General features: G+C 43.9%; 2 protein-coding genes across 2 annotated transcripts in view; one reads left to right on the top strand and one right to left on the bottom strand.

Annotated features, from left to right (window-relative positions):
• The window catches only part of PERM1 (PPARGC1 and ESRR induced regulator, muscle 1), a 126944-nt gene that overhangs the window by 821 nt on the left and 111363 nt on the right, over positions 1–14760 (bottom strand). The gene's annotated exons all lie outside the window — the stretch shown is intronic.
• The window catches only part of PLEKHN1 (pleckstrin homology domain containing N1), a 57966-nt gene that overhangs the window by 11269 nt on the left and 31937 nt on the right, over positions 1–14760 (top strand). Inside the window, exon 3 of the mRNA XM_053400819.1 lies at positions 13722–13868. Coding sequence (XP_053256794.1) covers positions 13722–13868 — 147 coding nt within the window. The remainder of the gene's footprint in view (positions 1–13721; positions 13869–14760) is intronic.

Genomic DNA, 14760 nt, shown 5'->3' with positions numbered 1-14760 from the left:
GTGCCATACACATGTGCCCACTCAACCACTTCAGTTGTCTATAGGTGCCACATAAGGTAATACCCATTTGCATTTGTAAGAACTTGATTGTTTAGTGCGGCAGCACATGGGCATAGCCGGGGGGGGGAAGAGGAAGTTCCAGCTCCCCCCAAATCAGTAAAAATCAAGAAAAATACTTAGCTAACTGAGGTTCTGCCCCTCCCCCCAAATCTTGGCTATGCCCTACAGTTTGGAACTCCCTGCTTATTGAGATCAAACGGGCGTCTCCACTGTACTCTTTTTGGCACCTGCTGCAAACATTCCTGTTTCGATGCACCCGCCCAAATGCTTAGAAGGTTGAGGTAATTTTAATCTGTTTTAGTGCTTTTAAAAGTATGCCTGTTGTCCCCTCCCCCATTGATTTTATTGTTTTATCTCTTCGAAAACAGCTTTGAGGGTTTGTTTGTTTTTTACACTCAAGCGGTGCATACATGAAATAAATAAAATAGATTTTAAGTGCTCTTATACCGCTTTAAGTAATTATGTCTTCCCCAAGAACCATAGCGTGCTGAGAGTTGTGAGGAGACCCCCTGTTTCCCTCACAGAGCTACAATTCCCAGAGTTCCATGGGAAGAGGGATCAATTGTTAAGCCACTCTGGGAACTGTAGTTCTGCCAGGGCAATGGGGGATTTCCTCACAACTCTTAGTGCCCTTAACAAAATACAGTTCCCAGGCTTCTTGGACGGAAGGGCAATGCCTGTTTAAAGAGTTATGGGGCCTTAGGCGGGTACAACCTATTAGTAGATGAATTCTGGAAGGTTCAGGACAGGCAAAAGAAAGTGCTTCTTCACACAGCATGTAGTTAAATTATGGAACTATATACCCTGTGATACGGCAGGAGTGGCCAGTTTGTGACCCTCCAGATGGGCAGCATGTAATAATAATACTTTTTTTGCTGGAGTATGCCTTCCATCGTCGCTGACCATTGGCCCTACTGACTGAGGCTGATGGGAGTTTTGCAGCCCAACAACATCTGGAGGGTCACACAGGTTCCCCACCCCTGCCTTCACACATTAACGTTAAGAGCTTGAGGTTATTCATCTGTTTCCCACATACCTTTGGTATTGTCTTTCTTTACCCCCTGCTTGGGTTATTCTGATAAGTGATGGAGCAGGAAATGACCTCAGATTTCTACTGATGGTATGATTCACCAGTTAAGACACTACCTAGTGTGAAGGTGCCTCTCTGTGTGTGTGAATAATATATTGCTGCGATCAATTTGCATTAGGCAAATTGAGATAAATTATCTCAACTGATACTGGAATTCCCCCCTCTTTCCTCTGTTTATTTACCCATTTGTGATGCAAACTGCTAGAAGTAGTGCTATTATGGGAAGATTTCCAGAGGGTTAACTGCGTAAGTCTCCTGCAATGTAAACAATCAAAAGAATATTGTGGCACCTTTTAACAAAGGTATTGTGGCATAAGCTTTTGTGGTCTGAGCATCTGACAAAACTGTTTGAATGCATAAAAGTAGGTGTTTTAATATATTTATGAAGTCTCTTTACGGTGCCATAAAACTCCTTGGTGTTTTTACTGATGTGAGGTTTCAGCTTGACTGGAATTTTGTGAGAATTCCAGAACCATTTTTTTTTAAATTTTTAAGAACACTTCACATCTCTCACTTTTGTATTTTTTGTATATTTTGTAATCTGCCTTGAGAACTTTCCAGTTGGTAAAGATAGATAGGCAGCATTTCAAGCACTTGACTTCCCCTAAAGAATCCTGGGAACTGTAGTTTGTTAAGGGTACTAGAAACAGTAGTTCTGGGCAGGGGGTAAATTACAGTTTCCAGTATTTTCTGGGGGGGGGGGGTGCCATGTGCTTTTAATGTATTGTGTGGATCTGATCTGACCTGATGATGGGTCCATCTAGCTCTGACTGGCAACAGTTGTCTGGGATGCTCGACTGGGTGCCTTCTCAGCCGTAACTGGGTGCACTGGGGATTGAGCCTGAGACATTCAAATATTTTAAACAAATGTCATTTTTTATCTCCCCTAATAGTTAGTATATCTTGGACTGATTGTGAGGGGAGGGCCCTGCCGCTCTTGATTCTTGAGTATGTCAGTGATACTAAGCCACTTACTTGCCTATACTGTTCACAATTCTTTTTGCCTGTTGAATCATTGAAAAACAAAAATGAGCCTTTCAGGGGATGAAAGATTTGTACTGTGAAACTAGACGCAGAAACGACGTGCAGAACCGGCTGACAAAGCAAAAGATATTTCTGGAATGAATCACAATTATTTCATCATCCCATGTGAACAAGATTGTATAGTATCTGTGCAATTTGCCCAGTGCAATTATTCTACACCTCAGGAGTTCTTGAACACAGGAGACATTAAAGGGCAAAGGCCAGCCCATTGCAGGAATAATTCCTGACACCCCTACATTTTCACTGGCACACTATTCTTTCCATTGCCTGCTTAAATGTGGCAACGGAGCTTCTAGGATGCACCAGTCCAGGAACTTAACTTTGCAGATCCATTCGCACCAACCACCCTTACTCAGATTTCTGCTATTCCAATTGAGACATAAGCTGAAGCTGCAATCAGGTTTAGTGAGTTAGTAGGATGTTGCTGGTGGTTTGCGTAAAGCGAGTGAGTTCCTATTGGCTTGGAAAGCCTGGGAACGTGGGGGAAGATGAAAATCTGGGTTGCCACTTAATGCCCAGAAGGGCGTCTAATTAAATTTGGGTGTGTGGCTGATTGTAGTAACACACAAAATAAGTAGCATGCTGGGGTGTGTGGGAGCAGGTGGAAGGGGCCGTTTTAAAATATGAATCCAAGTTATTCTCTTGAAAGAGAGCTAGATGTTTTCTTACTTCTTTTGCCAGCACTGAATATGGTGCCTTCAGCAAAGTGCTGCCCTGCAGATGTTTTGGACTCCAAAACATCTATACTGCGATATGTCAGTTTATAATCCTATATACCCACTTAAGTGCCAGAAAGCCCCATTGAACTCAATGGGATTTTCTTTTGAGTAGATTTGCATAGGATTATGTGTGATTAATTATAAAAAGGATTCACCAACAGAGGAGGTTACTCGCTGTGTCTCTGTGTGATTTACTGCAGTGGCCTTTTCTCCTCCTAATCAGCCTTCACTGCAGATATGTGATAACTGCTCTGTTTTGGGTGTGATTGTGGTCATTTAGTCCTGACACAGCAGAATTTTTTGCCTTCAGAGGAGACCCTGCCAGAACCATACAGAAGCCCAGTCGTTCACACTGTTACACAAATCTTTTCAGGTATACGAGTGGAGACATGTACCTCCACATATAACCCAGAATTGTGAATTTAATGAAGAAACACTGTGGTATACTTTTGTGGCCACATGTATCTGAACCTCAGAGTATACATGATGTTCTAATTATGGGTTCTGACCCTTTTGGACAGCTTTGTTCTTCTACAGCAGAGAAAGTGGAACACATCAGCCTGTGACTGTGCTAATGAAAGGTTACCCTTGATAATTAAGCACTGAGAAACTTTAGGTTAAATGCTTCTGTCTGAGGCTTGCATGTGCAATAAATTCCATTCTTGGTCCTGCCTTTGCTCTTCCCTGATCTCTGGGCCCACCGAAAGCCTAAAATGATAAGATGGTTCTCAGTTGCTGTTGCTTTTGAAGTTACGTTTGTGCCTCCTCAGGCCACAGCTCTGATATGATAGCAGGAACTTATGTGCATCCCAACATTGTTTTGGCGTTTTTAAACAGGAAAAAAGTACAAATGGTATCACTTGGGAGAGTCCTGAAAATCACAGCTGTAGATCCGTAATCAGCCCTCCTACACATGAGGAGCGAACATCTGCAGCTTTGACACAATGTGAAAAGCAGTAACTGATATAACGCTAGAACTTAGCAGACATTCAATGAAGCTGAATGTTGGAAGATTCAGGACAGGCAAAAGAAAGCACTTCCTGCTTATAATTTGGACAAGAAAATTGGCTTCCAGGTGGAAAAATCAAAATTAGAAACAGAGCTGTTAGAACCTAAATCTAAGATTTTGTCAAAGATGTATAACTTGCTGTTGAAATGGAACACTCAGGATGAAACGGTGAAATCTGCTATGATTAAATGGGCACAAGATGTTGGACATAACATTATGTTTGCTGACTGGGAACAGTTATGGACCACAGGTATGAAGTTTACGGCATGTAATGCCTTAAGAGAGAATATTATGAAAATGATTTACAGGTGGTACATGACCCCAGTCAAGCTTGCAAAAATTTATCATTTGCCCGATAATAAATGTTGGAAATGCAAAGAAAATGAAGGTACATTCTTTCACCTTTGGTGGACGTGCCCAAGGATTAAGGCTTTCTGGGAAATGATTTATAATGAAATGAAAAAGGTATTTAAATATACCTTCCTGAAGAAACCAGAGGCCTTTCTCCTGGGCATGGTCAGCCAATTGGTGTCAAAGAAGGATAGAACTTTCTTTATGTATGCTACAACAGCAGCAAGAATACTCATTGCAAAGTACTGGAAGACACAGGATCTACCCACTCTGGAAGAATGGCAGATGAAGGTGATGGACTATATGGGATTGGCAGAAATGACTGGCAGAATCCGAGAACAGGGAGAAGAGTCGGCGGAAGAAGATTGGAAGAAATTTAAAGACTATTTACAGAAATATTGTAAAATTAATGAATGTTAGAATGATGTCGGATAGAAATTAAGTGGTTTCCAGCTGTAATGTTTTAAGAGAATATCGGGGGGAAAATGGTTTAGAAATAGGTTAAAATTTATTGATAAGGATTTGCTGAACCAACAATTTGAATTGGAATACAAAAAGGGAGGTATGAGGAGGTCTGGGAAATAAGTTAATGGAAAATAGGTAATGGAAACTTTATGTGTTTTTAATTATTTTTATTTTTGTATTTTTGATATTTTTTCTTTTTGATCTTTATTGTATTACTATTGAAAACTTTAATAAATATTCTTTAAAAAAAAAGAAAGCACTTCCTTACGCAGTGTGTAGTTTAACTATGGAATTCACTGCCACAAGAATAGTGATGGCCAAAAATTTGGGTGTCTTTAAAAGAGGATAGTCTGTGCACGCACCATACATTTAAAGCATGCACACCCATGTAAAGAATCTTTGGAACTGTAGTTTACCCCTCAAAAGCTAAAGTTCCCGGCACCCTTGACAAACTACATTTCCTAGGATTCCTTGAGTGTGTGTGGGGGGGAGTGCTTTAAATGTATGGCGTACATGCAGCCTTGGACAAATACACAGAGAACAAGGCTATATGTTGCCACTAGACACGATGGCTGTATTCTACCTCTGCTTTCAGAGGCAATATGCTAGGACTCACAGTATGCTAGGACTCGCAAGTGAATAGTGTGTTGCTACACTCTGGTCTTGCATCTGATTGGCCTCATTGAGAACAGGTTGTGGGACTAGATTGGCCACTGGCCTGATTCAGCAGGCTGTTTCTTCAGGGCTCCTCTTATGTTCTTAATTTGGATAATCAGACGTACTAATTATAACCTTAAGGCTGGGGACAATGCAGTACAGGACAATAGGATGCCAGTGGTAGTTGCGCAAGTGGTGCAGATTGCAGGGTGCTGTGCCTCTGTTTCAGTGTTGGACCACGGAAAATGCTCGAATGAAAAGCACATCCTCTGTGACGAGGAGATGGGGATTACCATAACTGTTCATCTTTAGGATGAGTGCACTGTGCGTGTGGCAGGAGAGCTTTCAGAGTGCAAAGACCCCTGGGGGGGGGAGAGCGCAGCTCGTCTGTGCAGAGAGAGGGGAGCGCATTGCATTCTCCTCTGTGGAATTTCAAGTCTGTGAGGGCTGAGCCCCTGAGAGGTCAATAGAGGGTGAGTTTCACTCTCACAGTGCAGAACAGGATGGAATGTTGGAAGCTACATTAGATGTCCACCTTCTTCTCCCTCAGGTGGGAGGGAGACCTCTGTCTCAGCTGTACCACTTCAGGATGCTAGTGGGGGAATCCCTTGGGACTTTACCCAGGCTCTCCTTGGGTTGCATCCCTCACTGGCCTTGCTTTGCACTCTCCCTGAGTGTTTTTGCCTGGCTGCAATGCACCCTTGAACTCTGATCATGCATCTTGTGTGCCTGGATGGAGGATAGAGAGGGTTGTGTGAGTGTGCATGGAAACTGCACAAAGGTGAAATTTGCATTCATGACTGCACCCACTTTTGCCTCTGACCCCTCTCACCACTTGCATGTGGCTCCAAAAAGGTTGCCCAGAGGGGAATGTGGCTCTTAGTGTGAAAAGGGTTCCCTATCCCTGTTATAGATATGTCAGTTTAGCTGCTGTTCAGTGTATTAGAATCTCTTCTGTTAAGATTCCTTGCATTGAAGGGGGTTGGACTAGGTGACCCTCGGGGTGCCTTCCAACTCTACAATTCTGTGATTCTGAATTTGCTCCTTCATGTTTTTCTCCTGCCTTTCCTGGGATATCTGGATAGCACCATCCTCTGAGGTAACTTAGGGTGAGAGAGGGCGACTCACCTAAGCCGACTGAGAGCTCATCCACACTTCATTTTGTGCCACATTTCTAGACACAGGTCTGGGCTCTCCAGGTCTGTGTTTGAGCTTTTATTTTTGTCCTGGCACTTTCCCCAGGAAAGACCATGTTTTACCTTTCAATTGGAGCAAACAGCAATCCACGGAAAACCAATTGCCGTTTGCTCTGATTTAGCAGTAAAATGTGGTTTTCCCTGGAGAAAACGCCAGGACCAAAACAAAAAATGCCTAGAAAGTGCAAACAAAGGTGAGTGTGGATGAGCCTTGAGTGAACTTTGAGACTCAGCAAAGATTTGAAGCTCGGTTTCCTACAACCAAACAGTTCCCCAAAATTGCAGTTGGGGGCGGTTGCCCCAATATCTCTTTTATCTGGGAAAACCTCCCTGCCAGTTGAGCCTTTGTGTTCACAACAGCTTTGTCCTGACTGGCTTGCATTCCCCCCCCCCCTTTTATCTGTCTCAGAGTTGGCAGGTGATCAATAACCCAGCAGCAAATATTTAATCTCTTTCTCCTCACTTTAATTGCCCCTCGGTGAAATCGTTAATTGTCGCTTAGCAGTTCCCATCTCCAGAAACATGCTCACTGATGCCCTGTAGATTCTAATCTGTCTCCCACAGGACAGCTTGAACGGAAAGGTAGCTAACTAACTCTCTCTTGCTCTGGTTATAAGGGCAGATATTCCTGGAGAAGCATTCAGTGTGATTCCAAAGCTTGCAATCCGTTCAGCAACAGAGAGCTGTTACACATTACTTCTTTTATATTTTGAATGGCCTTGGGGCAGCTGCCAGGCCTCAGTGTCTGGCAAAGCCTACCAGTGATGCTGTCTGAGCCTTTCTTCAAATCCCGCCGCCTGCCACTCTCACTGTTGATTGGTCACCATTTTAAATTTCCCACAATCCCTTTCATGAACTTTAGGGCATTTCAGGACGTATAAAAGGTAGTTGCCTGGTGCTGATCAGAGGAGCCACAGCTCCAGTAACCTCTACTAAGGAAGCCCAGTAGACCCTCAAGTATGCATCAGCCCTGACCCTGGGTCTTACTTCCAAATAAATATGCACAGGATTGCCCTACAGTGGTACCTCGCAAGACGAATGCCTCGTAAGACAAAAAACTCGCAAGACGAAAGAGTTTTTCGTTTTTTGAGTTGCTTCGCAAGACGAATTTCCCTATGGGCTTACTTCGCAAGACGAAAACGTCTTGCAAGTTTGTTTCCTTTTTCTTAAAACCGGGTGCATTGCTTGAAGAGGTGCAGTTCCGTGCTTCGCAAGACGAAAAATTCGCAAGACGAGAAAACTCGCAGAACGAATTAATTTCGTCTTGCGAGGTACCACTGTATTTGTTTTTGCTTCGAGTCCTACCACCCACAGCAGTGGTAAATGTAAATTATGAATCAGTGGAAACTTGGTGTAGCAGAGATGCATAAGCTTCTGGCTTTCATCTACTGTATACAGTATTTTGAAAATACTAAGAGATGCTTGCAGCCACCTCTCTTCTAGTAACATGTGAGCTGACCCTTAGAAAGCTTCCAATTGTATGAGGAGAAGCTCTGGCTCCACATCTAGACGTGTTCATTGTGGATTTATCCTGGTTTGCTTGCACAAAGTCTTCAGGGAGGATAGACAACACTGGCTATTTATTGAGCATTCATTCCAATTTATTTGTGCAGAGGTTAGACAACACTACATAAAGCAAATGTTACCCCACACCTCCTCATCACTTTCCTGATTGGGAGGGATTGTATCCAGCCTAAAAGCAATAACTGTCAGGAAGCACTCAGTGATGCTCAAAGGCCAGCAACCTTCAGCATTGATGGAAGTTGACCTAGTAGCAAAAGATAACGTATGCCTCTTGCATTCTTGCTTGAGCTACCTTCCATACCTTAGGAGGTCCTAAGGCATAGATAGATGTTTTCTCCTTTGCATACCACCAAATCCTGCAGCCCAAAGGGTGTTATCTGTCCGTAGGCTTTGAGATGTCTTGATCCAATTAGGCCCAGCTAATGTCAGAGAAACCCAAGATAAAAAGGGCTTGTGGGTAATTAGCACCTTGTCACCAGTTAACTGGTTCCTCTCTAGCTGTTGACGGGTCTCTGAAGTGGCTGTTGCAGAGAGGTGAAGGCCCATTCCTGAGAAGTGAGCTAACCAAAGCACCACCCAGGGCAATGTTGGTCTGGCTAATAACTGCTGAGCCTTCATCTATCAAGGGGGCTCATGCAGCTGTCTCTGTTGGCACCAGTTATTAGAAAGCAGGCATATATGGATTAGAACTGGCTAACTACTGCGGGGCCCTGCCCTGCCTGGATTGTGCTATCTGCCTGCCACTTGATCCCACGTTCTCCTTCAGGCTGCAAAAGACTTTTTCCTTTTTGAAGCTAGGACTTTAGTTGGTGCTTTTACTTAGCTTCACTGCATGCGTTTGACGGAGGGGAAGGGAGTACAGTACTGATGCTTTCTGACAAGGGAAGATGGACGACAGCTGAAAGCTGTACAACAAGAGGCATCTTTGTCCTCAGTCCTGGATAAACAGGTTTTGCAGGCTCTTCAAAAACCTCCCCAACCTGTTTGATCAGAGTCACCTGTGGGTCAAAAATGAATGTGTATGTATGCTGAAGAAAAGAATGAGTTGTTAAAAATCATCCATTTCCTCACAGGCCTCTTTTGGTTACTGGGAGAAGAGAATGATAGACTAAATGAGCCATTGGCTTGACCCAGCAAGGCTTTTCTTGTGTTCTGCTTGTGTTCTTGGAAACAAAACAAAAAGCTGCTAATTGAGTCTGCATTTGCCCAAACAGTGGCCATCAGCACTGAGTGTCTGTGCAAACATTATTCAAGGAGGGATTTAAATTCTGAGTTGTTCGTAACCTTAGTGCTTGCAAGCAAACACAAGACGAGATGGTAAAGCTCTATCTGGACTGTACCATGTTAGACTGGTGGGGGCCCCCATGATCAAATGCCACACATAGCTCAGAGGTAAGAGTACCTGCTTTTTATGCAAAAGGTCCCAGGTTCAGTCCTTGACATCTTCAGGTAGGACTGGGAATGCCCCCCGCTAGAAACGCTGGAGAGCTGCTGCCAGTCAGTGTAGAATGTGTGAGCTAGATGGACCAGTGGCCTGATAATACAACTCCTTAATGGTCATCCGCGTGATACAAATCCCAATACAGATCCCAATATATTAGGACAATATTCCTCCAGGAATTTTAAAAGTTGCTTTGTTTTTATATAAGGCTGCTTCCAGGCTGTCTGTAGTTTGCGGGAGTGATTGAGTCACATACCAGAACTTCAGGTTTGCACATTCAGCATGGATTAAAGAGCTCTGGTGCTCTAGAACAACAAATAAAAATTTAAAAATTGCATATCTTTTTGCTGTTTGAAAAGTGATGGAGAAATGCTTTGAAAAGGATGGATGAATAACTAATGGCAAGGCATATAAACACCCAGCAAGTAAATCAGGATGAACATGGGGTGACTGCTGCTTGCCGTATAACATCCCTGTAGACAGATCACCAGTAAACACCATATGTACATGTGTACACATTACTGGCTTAAAAGGCAGCAAGATCATTGCCCCCTCAGTGTGTTTCACATTGCATTTGCATGTTGTCAAATGCATCAGTGCGGTTGAATGTTTTTCCAAGTGTCCCACTTTTGCCCATACCAGTGGGTGGAGAGATGGTGTGGATGTCTTCATATGGCTTCTGTTTTCAAATCAGATCAAATATGGTTGTGGGGGCATGTAAAGATTTAGCATATAAAGGCTAATGGGCATGTAAAGATTTGTGTCCAGGTTGAAAAGGAAAAGCAAGAGCTGTACAAGCAGCTGAGTTCAAAGAATTAGGAAGGGGGGGGGTGTACTTGCAGCTCAGCCGCAGGACTTGACTTTCACCCAAGTCTGGTAACCTCTACTTTTGGGGCTCAAATTAAGTTAGCACCTTCTTAAGCCACTTAGCTGGGTTAATCACAATGCTGGATGTGGAGGAGATTAGTCGTAGTTTGTTTTTAAGCCCCCTCATTGACTCCTCTCCAGGGTTGTAAGCAGAGAGTCTGGGTTGCAGTAATCAAGCCTTAAATCCTTGGCTGGCATGGAGACTGTACAACAAACACACACCCCAGACCACTTGTCCTTTAGGAAAGGCATCTGTGATGCATTTAGGGTTGCCAGCTTTTTTGTTTCGAGAATGTTACCTCTCCCTTGATCTGGGCTGGCTCTTGGTTCTAGGGGGTTTGAGAAAATTGGAACATAGGAAGTTGCCTTATTGGTCCATCTAGCTCAATGTTTCCCAGTCGGCGGCTATATATGGCGCCTGGGGACCCCCAGGATATGCCAAGGGGGCCACAGATGACAATCACATAAATAGGGGGCCACAGCAGGAGGCTAGGTGGTGACAGAGGGAAGTGAGAAGGGGAAAGGGAAAAAGCATTTTTTTAAAAAAATCCTGATTGGCTGGCTATGGGGGGTGGCCCACCAGGGCCTAGCGCTCCTTTCTGCCATGTGCATTTTCTTGGAGCAGTTTGTTTCCAGCAGGAAACGGTGATCGCTGAGGCTCCAGTTCTGACTGGTAGAGTCCGCAATCCAGAACCCCCAGGTCAGTAAGTGTAGTGGTAGGGTGGCAATGGGTAGGGCTGGGTGAGCCAGAGCTGTTTGTTGCTTCCAGTGCTGGGCCCGTTGGCAGCGTCTGCCCGGCTCTGCAAGGCGCGGGGTGAAATCCACCCCAGTACTCAGCCAAGTGGGGTTGTGTGGTGCTACTGACTTGCATCTAGTAAATAGCTGTCTACTCAGAAGAAAGCTGCACTGAGTTTAGTGGGCCTTACTCCCAGGTAAGGGTGTGTGGGGCTATAGTGTTTTATCTAGGAAGCCAGGGCTCCTCCACATGACAAGATCTTTTCGCACCAGGTCGGTGAGGACCATTTGCTTTTTAAAATTCTCCCAGAGATACAGAACTCCGTGTGTACCTTTTTGTCCTCATCTTCCTTCAGAACTATATCTGGAGGTTTACTATATCTGTATCAAATAACTGGGGTCAAATAAGTGTTGTTTAATTTTTATAATACATGGAAGATGGATCTCTCTCGCAAGGTTTTAGACTCTCCTTCCTTGGAGGTTTCTAAGCAGAGGTTGGGTGGCCATCTGTCATGGATGCTTTAGCTGAGTTTCCTACATTGCAGGAGGTTGTACTAGAAAGATCACCCTTGGTGTCCCTTCCAGCTCCATGATTCTGTTTTTCTGCTTCAGCAATATTTCATTATGTTCCTATCATTTTATGTAATTGTATTTTGTATAAATTATAAAAATTATAAATAAAACATCTTCTATTTACAAACAGAACATTTAAATAGCTACCTTTCTACTGGTAGGACGGGGTTGCATGGGTGTAGCCAGGATTTTTGTTAGGGGGCAGAACCTCAGATTTGTATTGGTTTTTACTTATGGGGGGCAGCTTCTTCCCTGCCCCCCAGGCTACGCCCATGGGGGACCACAGGAAGGAAACGAGGTCGGAAGGGGGCCACGGTCGGGAAAAGGTTGGGGAACGCTGATCTAGCTCACTATGATCTGCATTGACTGACATCACATGAAACTAGCACCATGTGTGAGATTCAGTACAGTGGAACCTCGGGTTGCGGATGTAATCCGTGATGGAGGCACGTCTGCACCCCGCAGTTTTCGTAACCTGCAGCGCTGTGTCTGCGCATGCGTGTGACGCTATTTGGTTTTTCTGCGCATGCGTGAAGAGCGATTTAGCACTTCTGCACATGCACGAGCGGCGAAACCCGGACATAATGTTTTCAGGTACTTCCGGGTTCCCCGTGGTCCGCAACCTGAAAACACGTAACCTGAAGCGTTTGTAACCCGAGGTACCACTGTAATTGCAGTTCAGCAGGCAACACATTAAAGAATGGAGTCCAGTGGTGTTTGGCTTTTAGACTCCTAACTGAAGGCCACATTCACACCACTTTAAGCAGTCATGGCTTCCCTCAAAGAATCCTTGTCAAGGGTACTGAGAGTTGCTGGGGGGGGTTGCTGTTCCCGTCCCAAAGCTACAATTCCCAGAGTGGTTTAACAATCAGTCCCTCTTCACAGAAGACTTGGGGATGTAGCTCTGCGAGCGGAATAAGGAGTCTCCGAAGAACTCTCAGCACCCTTGGCAAGCTGTATTTCCCAGGATACTTTGGGGGAAGCCATGACTGTTTAAAATGGGATCATAGTGCTTTAAATGTACAGTTAGTTCTAAACTCAGTTTTACCAGTTGGGAAGCCAGTACAAAAAAGAAAAAGATTGCTGGTTCTTTTGGCCCCCTCCTTCCGTTTTCAAAAGCTTTTCGTTAAATTAAATCACCAAAAGAACTTATACAACCCAACTGAGAAATGACATGAAATTACACAGCAATTAACCAAAATAAAGTCACTGTAAAAATAACCAAATATACATTTATTACCTGCCATTAGTCTTATTATTTCATATGATTTAAATACCGCTTGACTGTAGAAAAAAGCCTCAATGCAGTTTACAGAAAGGATAAAGCAGTAAAAGAGTCACTAAAAGTTTACAACCATAATTTAAAACATGAAGAAAGTTAAAACCACAGTAGATTAGAATAAAACAAATTAAAGCTCATATGAACTTTCTAAATATATGGGTAGGCTTGTCTAAATAAGAATGTCTATGCCATGTGCTGAAAAGAATACAGTGAAGGCACCTTGCCTGATATCAATAGGCAGGGAGTTCCAAAGGGTTGGTGCTGTCACACTAAAAAATAAATTCTTACAGATGAGGTGCAAGTATTATGTGGCGCTTATAAACATACCGATTCCATTCAGTACAGCATATTCCAGGGCAGGATACAACCATTTAAAATACAGTATTAAAATTAGTTAAAACAAATTACATTCATAGGAAATAGTCACCAAAGAAAAAATTTGTGTCAAAACACATTGGGTCCTATTCCACTAACCTTTACTCACAGCAGGCCCATTAAAATTAATGGATCTCACTTTGTCATGTTCATTAATTTCAATGAGCCTACTCTGAGTAAAAGTTTGTTGAATGCCATCTTTTTTTAAAAAAAACCAAACCTGGCTGGTTCTTAAGGGTTTAATCTGTTGTGATGAACCATTTTTGACTTTTTAGTTATTATTATCTTAATAAAAATGCTATATTTCTAACCTTTTTTTTTTTTTTTTTGCAGAACCTCACCAGCCAGGAAAATGAGAAGGAAAATTTTGACCAGCGTTTCCCAAACCTGTTCAAGAAGGGAAGGAGGAAGACTGTGGTGCGGAACCTGGGGAAGATTATCTATTACTCCAAGGTCAAGTTTAAATTTCAGCAGTGTCAGGTGAGTTCTGCAGAGGAGGGAAGGCAGATGCCAAAAGTTGCTTTGAGAGAAGTAACGCCAAGGCTGTGTAGATACAAGATTCTAAACTGTACATGTACAGCACTATCGTGCCATTTTAAACAACCATGGCTTCTTCCAAGGAATGATGGGAACTATAGCTTGTGCTGAGAGCTGTTAAAGGTAAAGGTACCCCTGCCCGTACAGGCCGGTCGTGTCCGACTCTAGGGTTGTGCGCCCATCTCACTTAAGAGGCTGGGGGCCAGCGCTGTCCGGAGACACTTCTGGGTCACGTGGCCAGCGTGACGAAGCTGCTCTGGCGAGCCAGCGCAGCACACGGAACGCCGTTTACCTTCCCGCTGGTAAGCGGTCCCTATTTATCTACTTGCACCCGGGGGTGCTTTCAAACTGCTAGGTTGGCAGGTGCTGGGACCGAGCAGCGGGAGCGCACCCCGCCGCAGGGATTCGAACCGCCGACCTTTTGATCGGCAAGTCCTAGGCGCTGAGGTTTTACCCACAGTGCCACCCGCGTCCTGCTGAGAGCTGTTAGGGTGCCCTTATTCTTATCACAGAGCTACAATTCTGAGTTGCCTGGGAAGAAGGATTGATTGCTAAACCACTCTGGGAGAGGAATGGAGTCTCCTAACAACTCTCAGCACCCTTAGCAAATGACAGTTCCAGAATACTTTGGAGGAAGCTATGATTGTTCGAGACTGCATAGTACCGCTTTCAGCATATAATACAGATAGAGCCTAAATTTCTGAATGGCCAGTCTAGTGCCTGTTAGTTTATGATATTCTTGCAAAGGATGCAGGACTGTGTGGGCTTTGAATCTGATCCAGCAAGGCATTGCTTAAGCAGTGGTGCAGAATCAGGATCACTGAATCAAGTAGGA

Source organism: Podarcis raffonei, chromosome 8 (genome assembly GCF_027172205.1).
Source record: "Podarcis raffonei isolate rPodRaf1 chromosome 8, rPodRaf1.pri, whole genome shotgun sequence".
NCBI lineage: Eukaryota > Metazoa > Chordata > Lepidosauria > Squamata > Lacertidae > Podarcis > Podarcis raffonei.
This window is presented reverse-complemented; position numbering and strand designations above follow the sequence as displayed.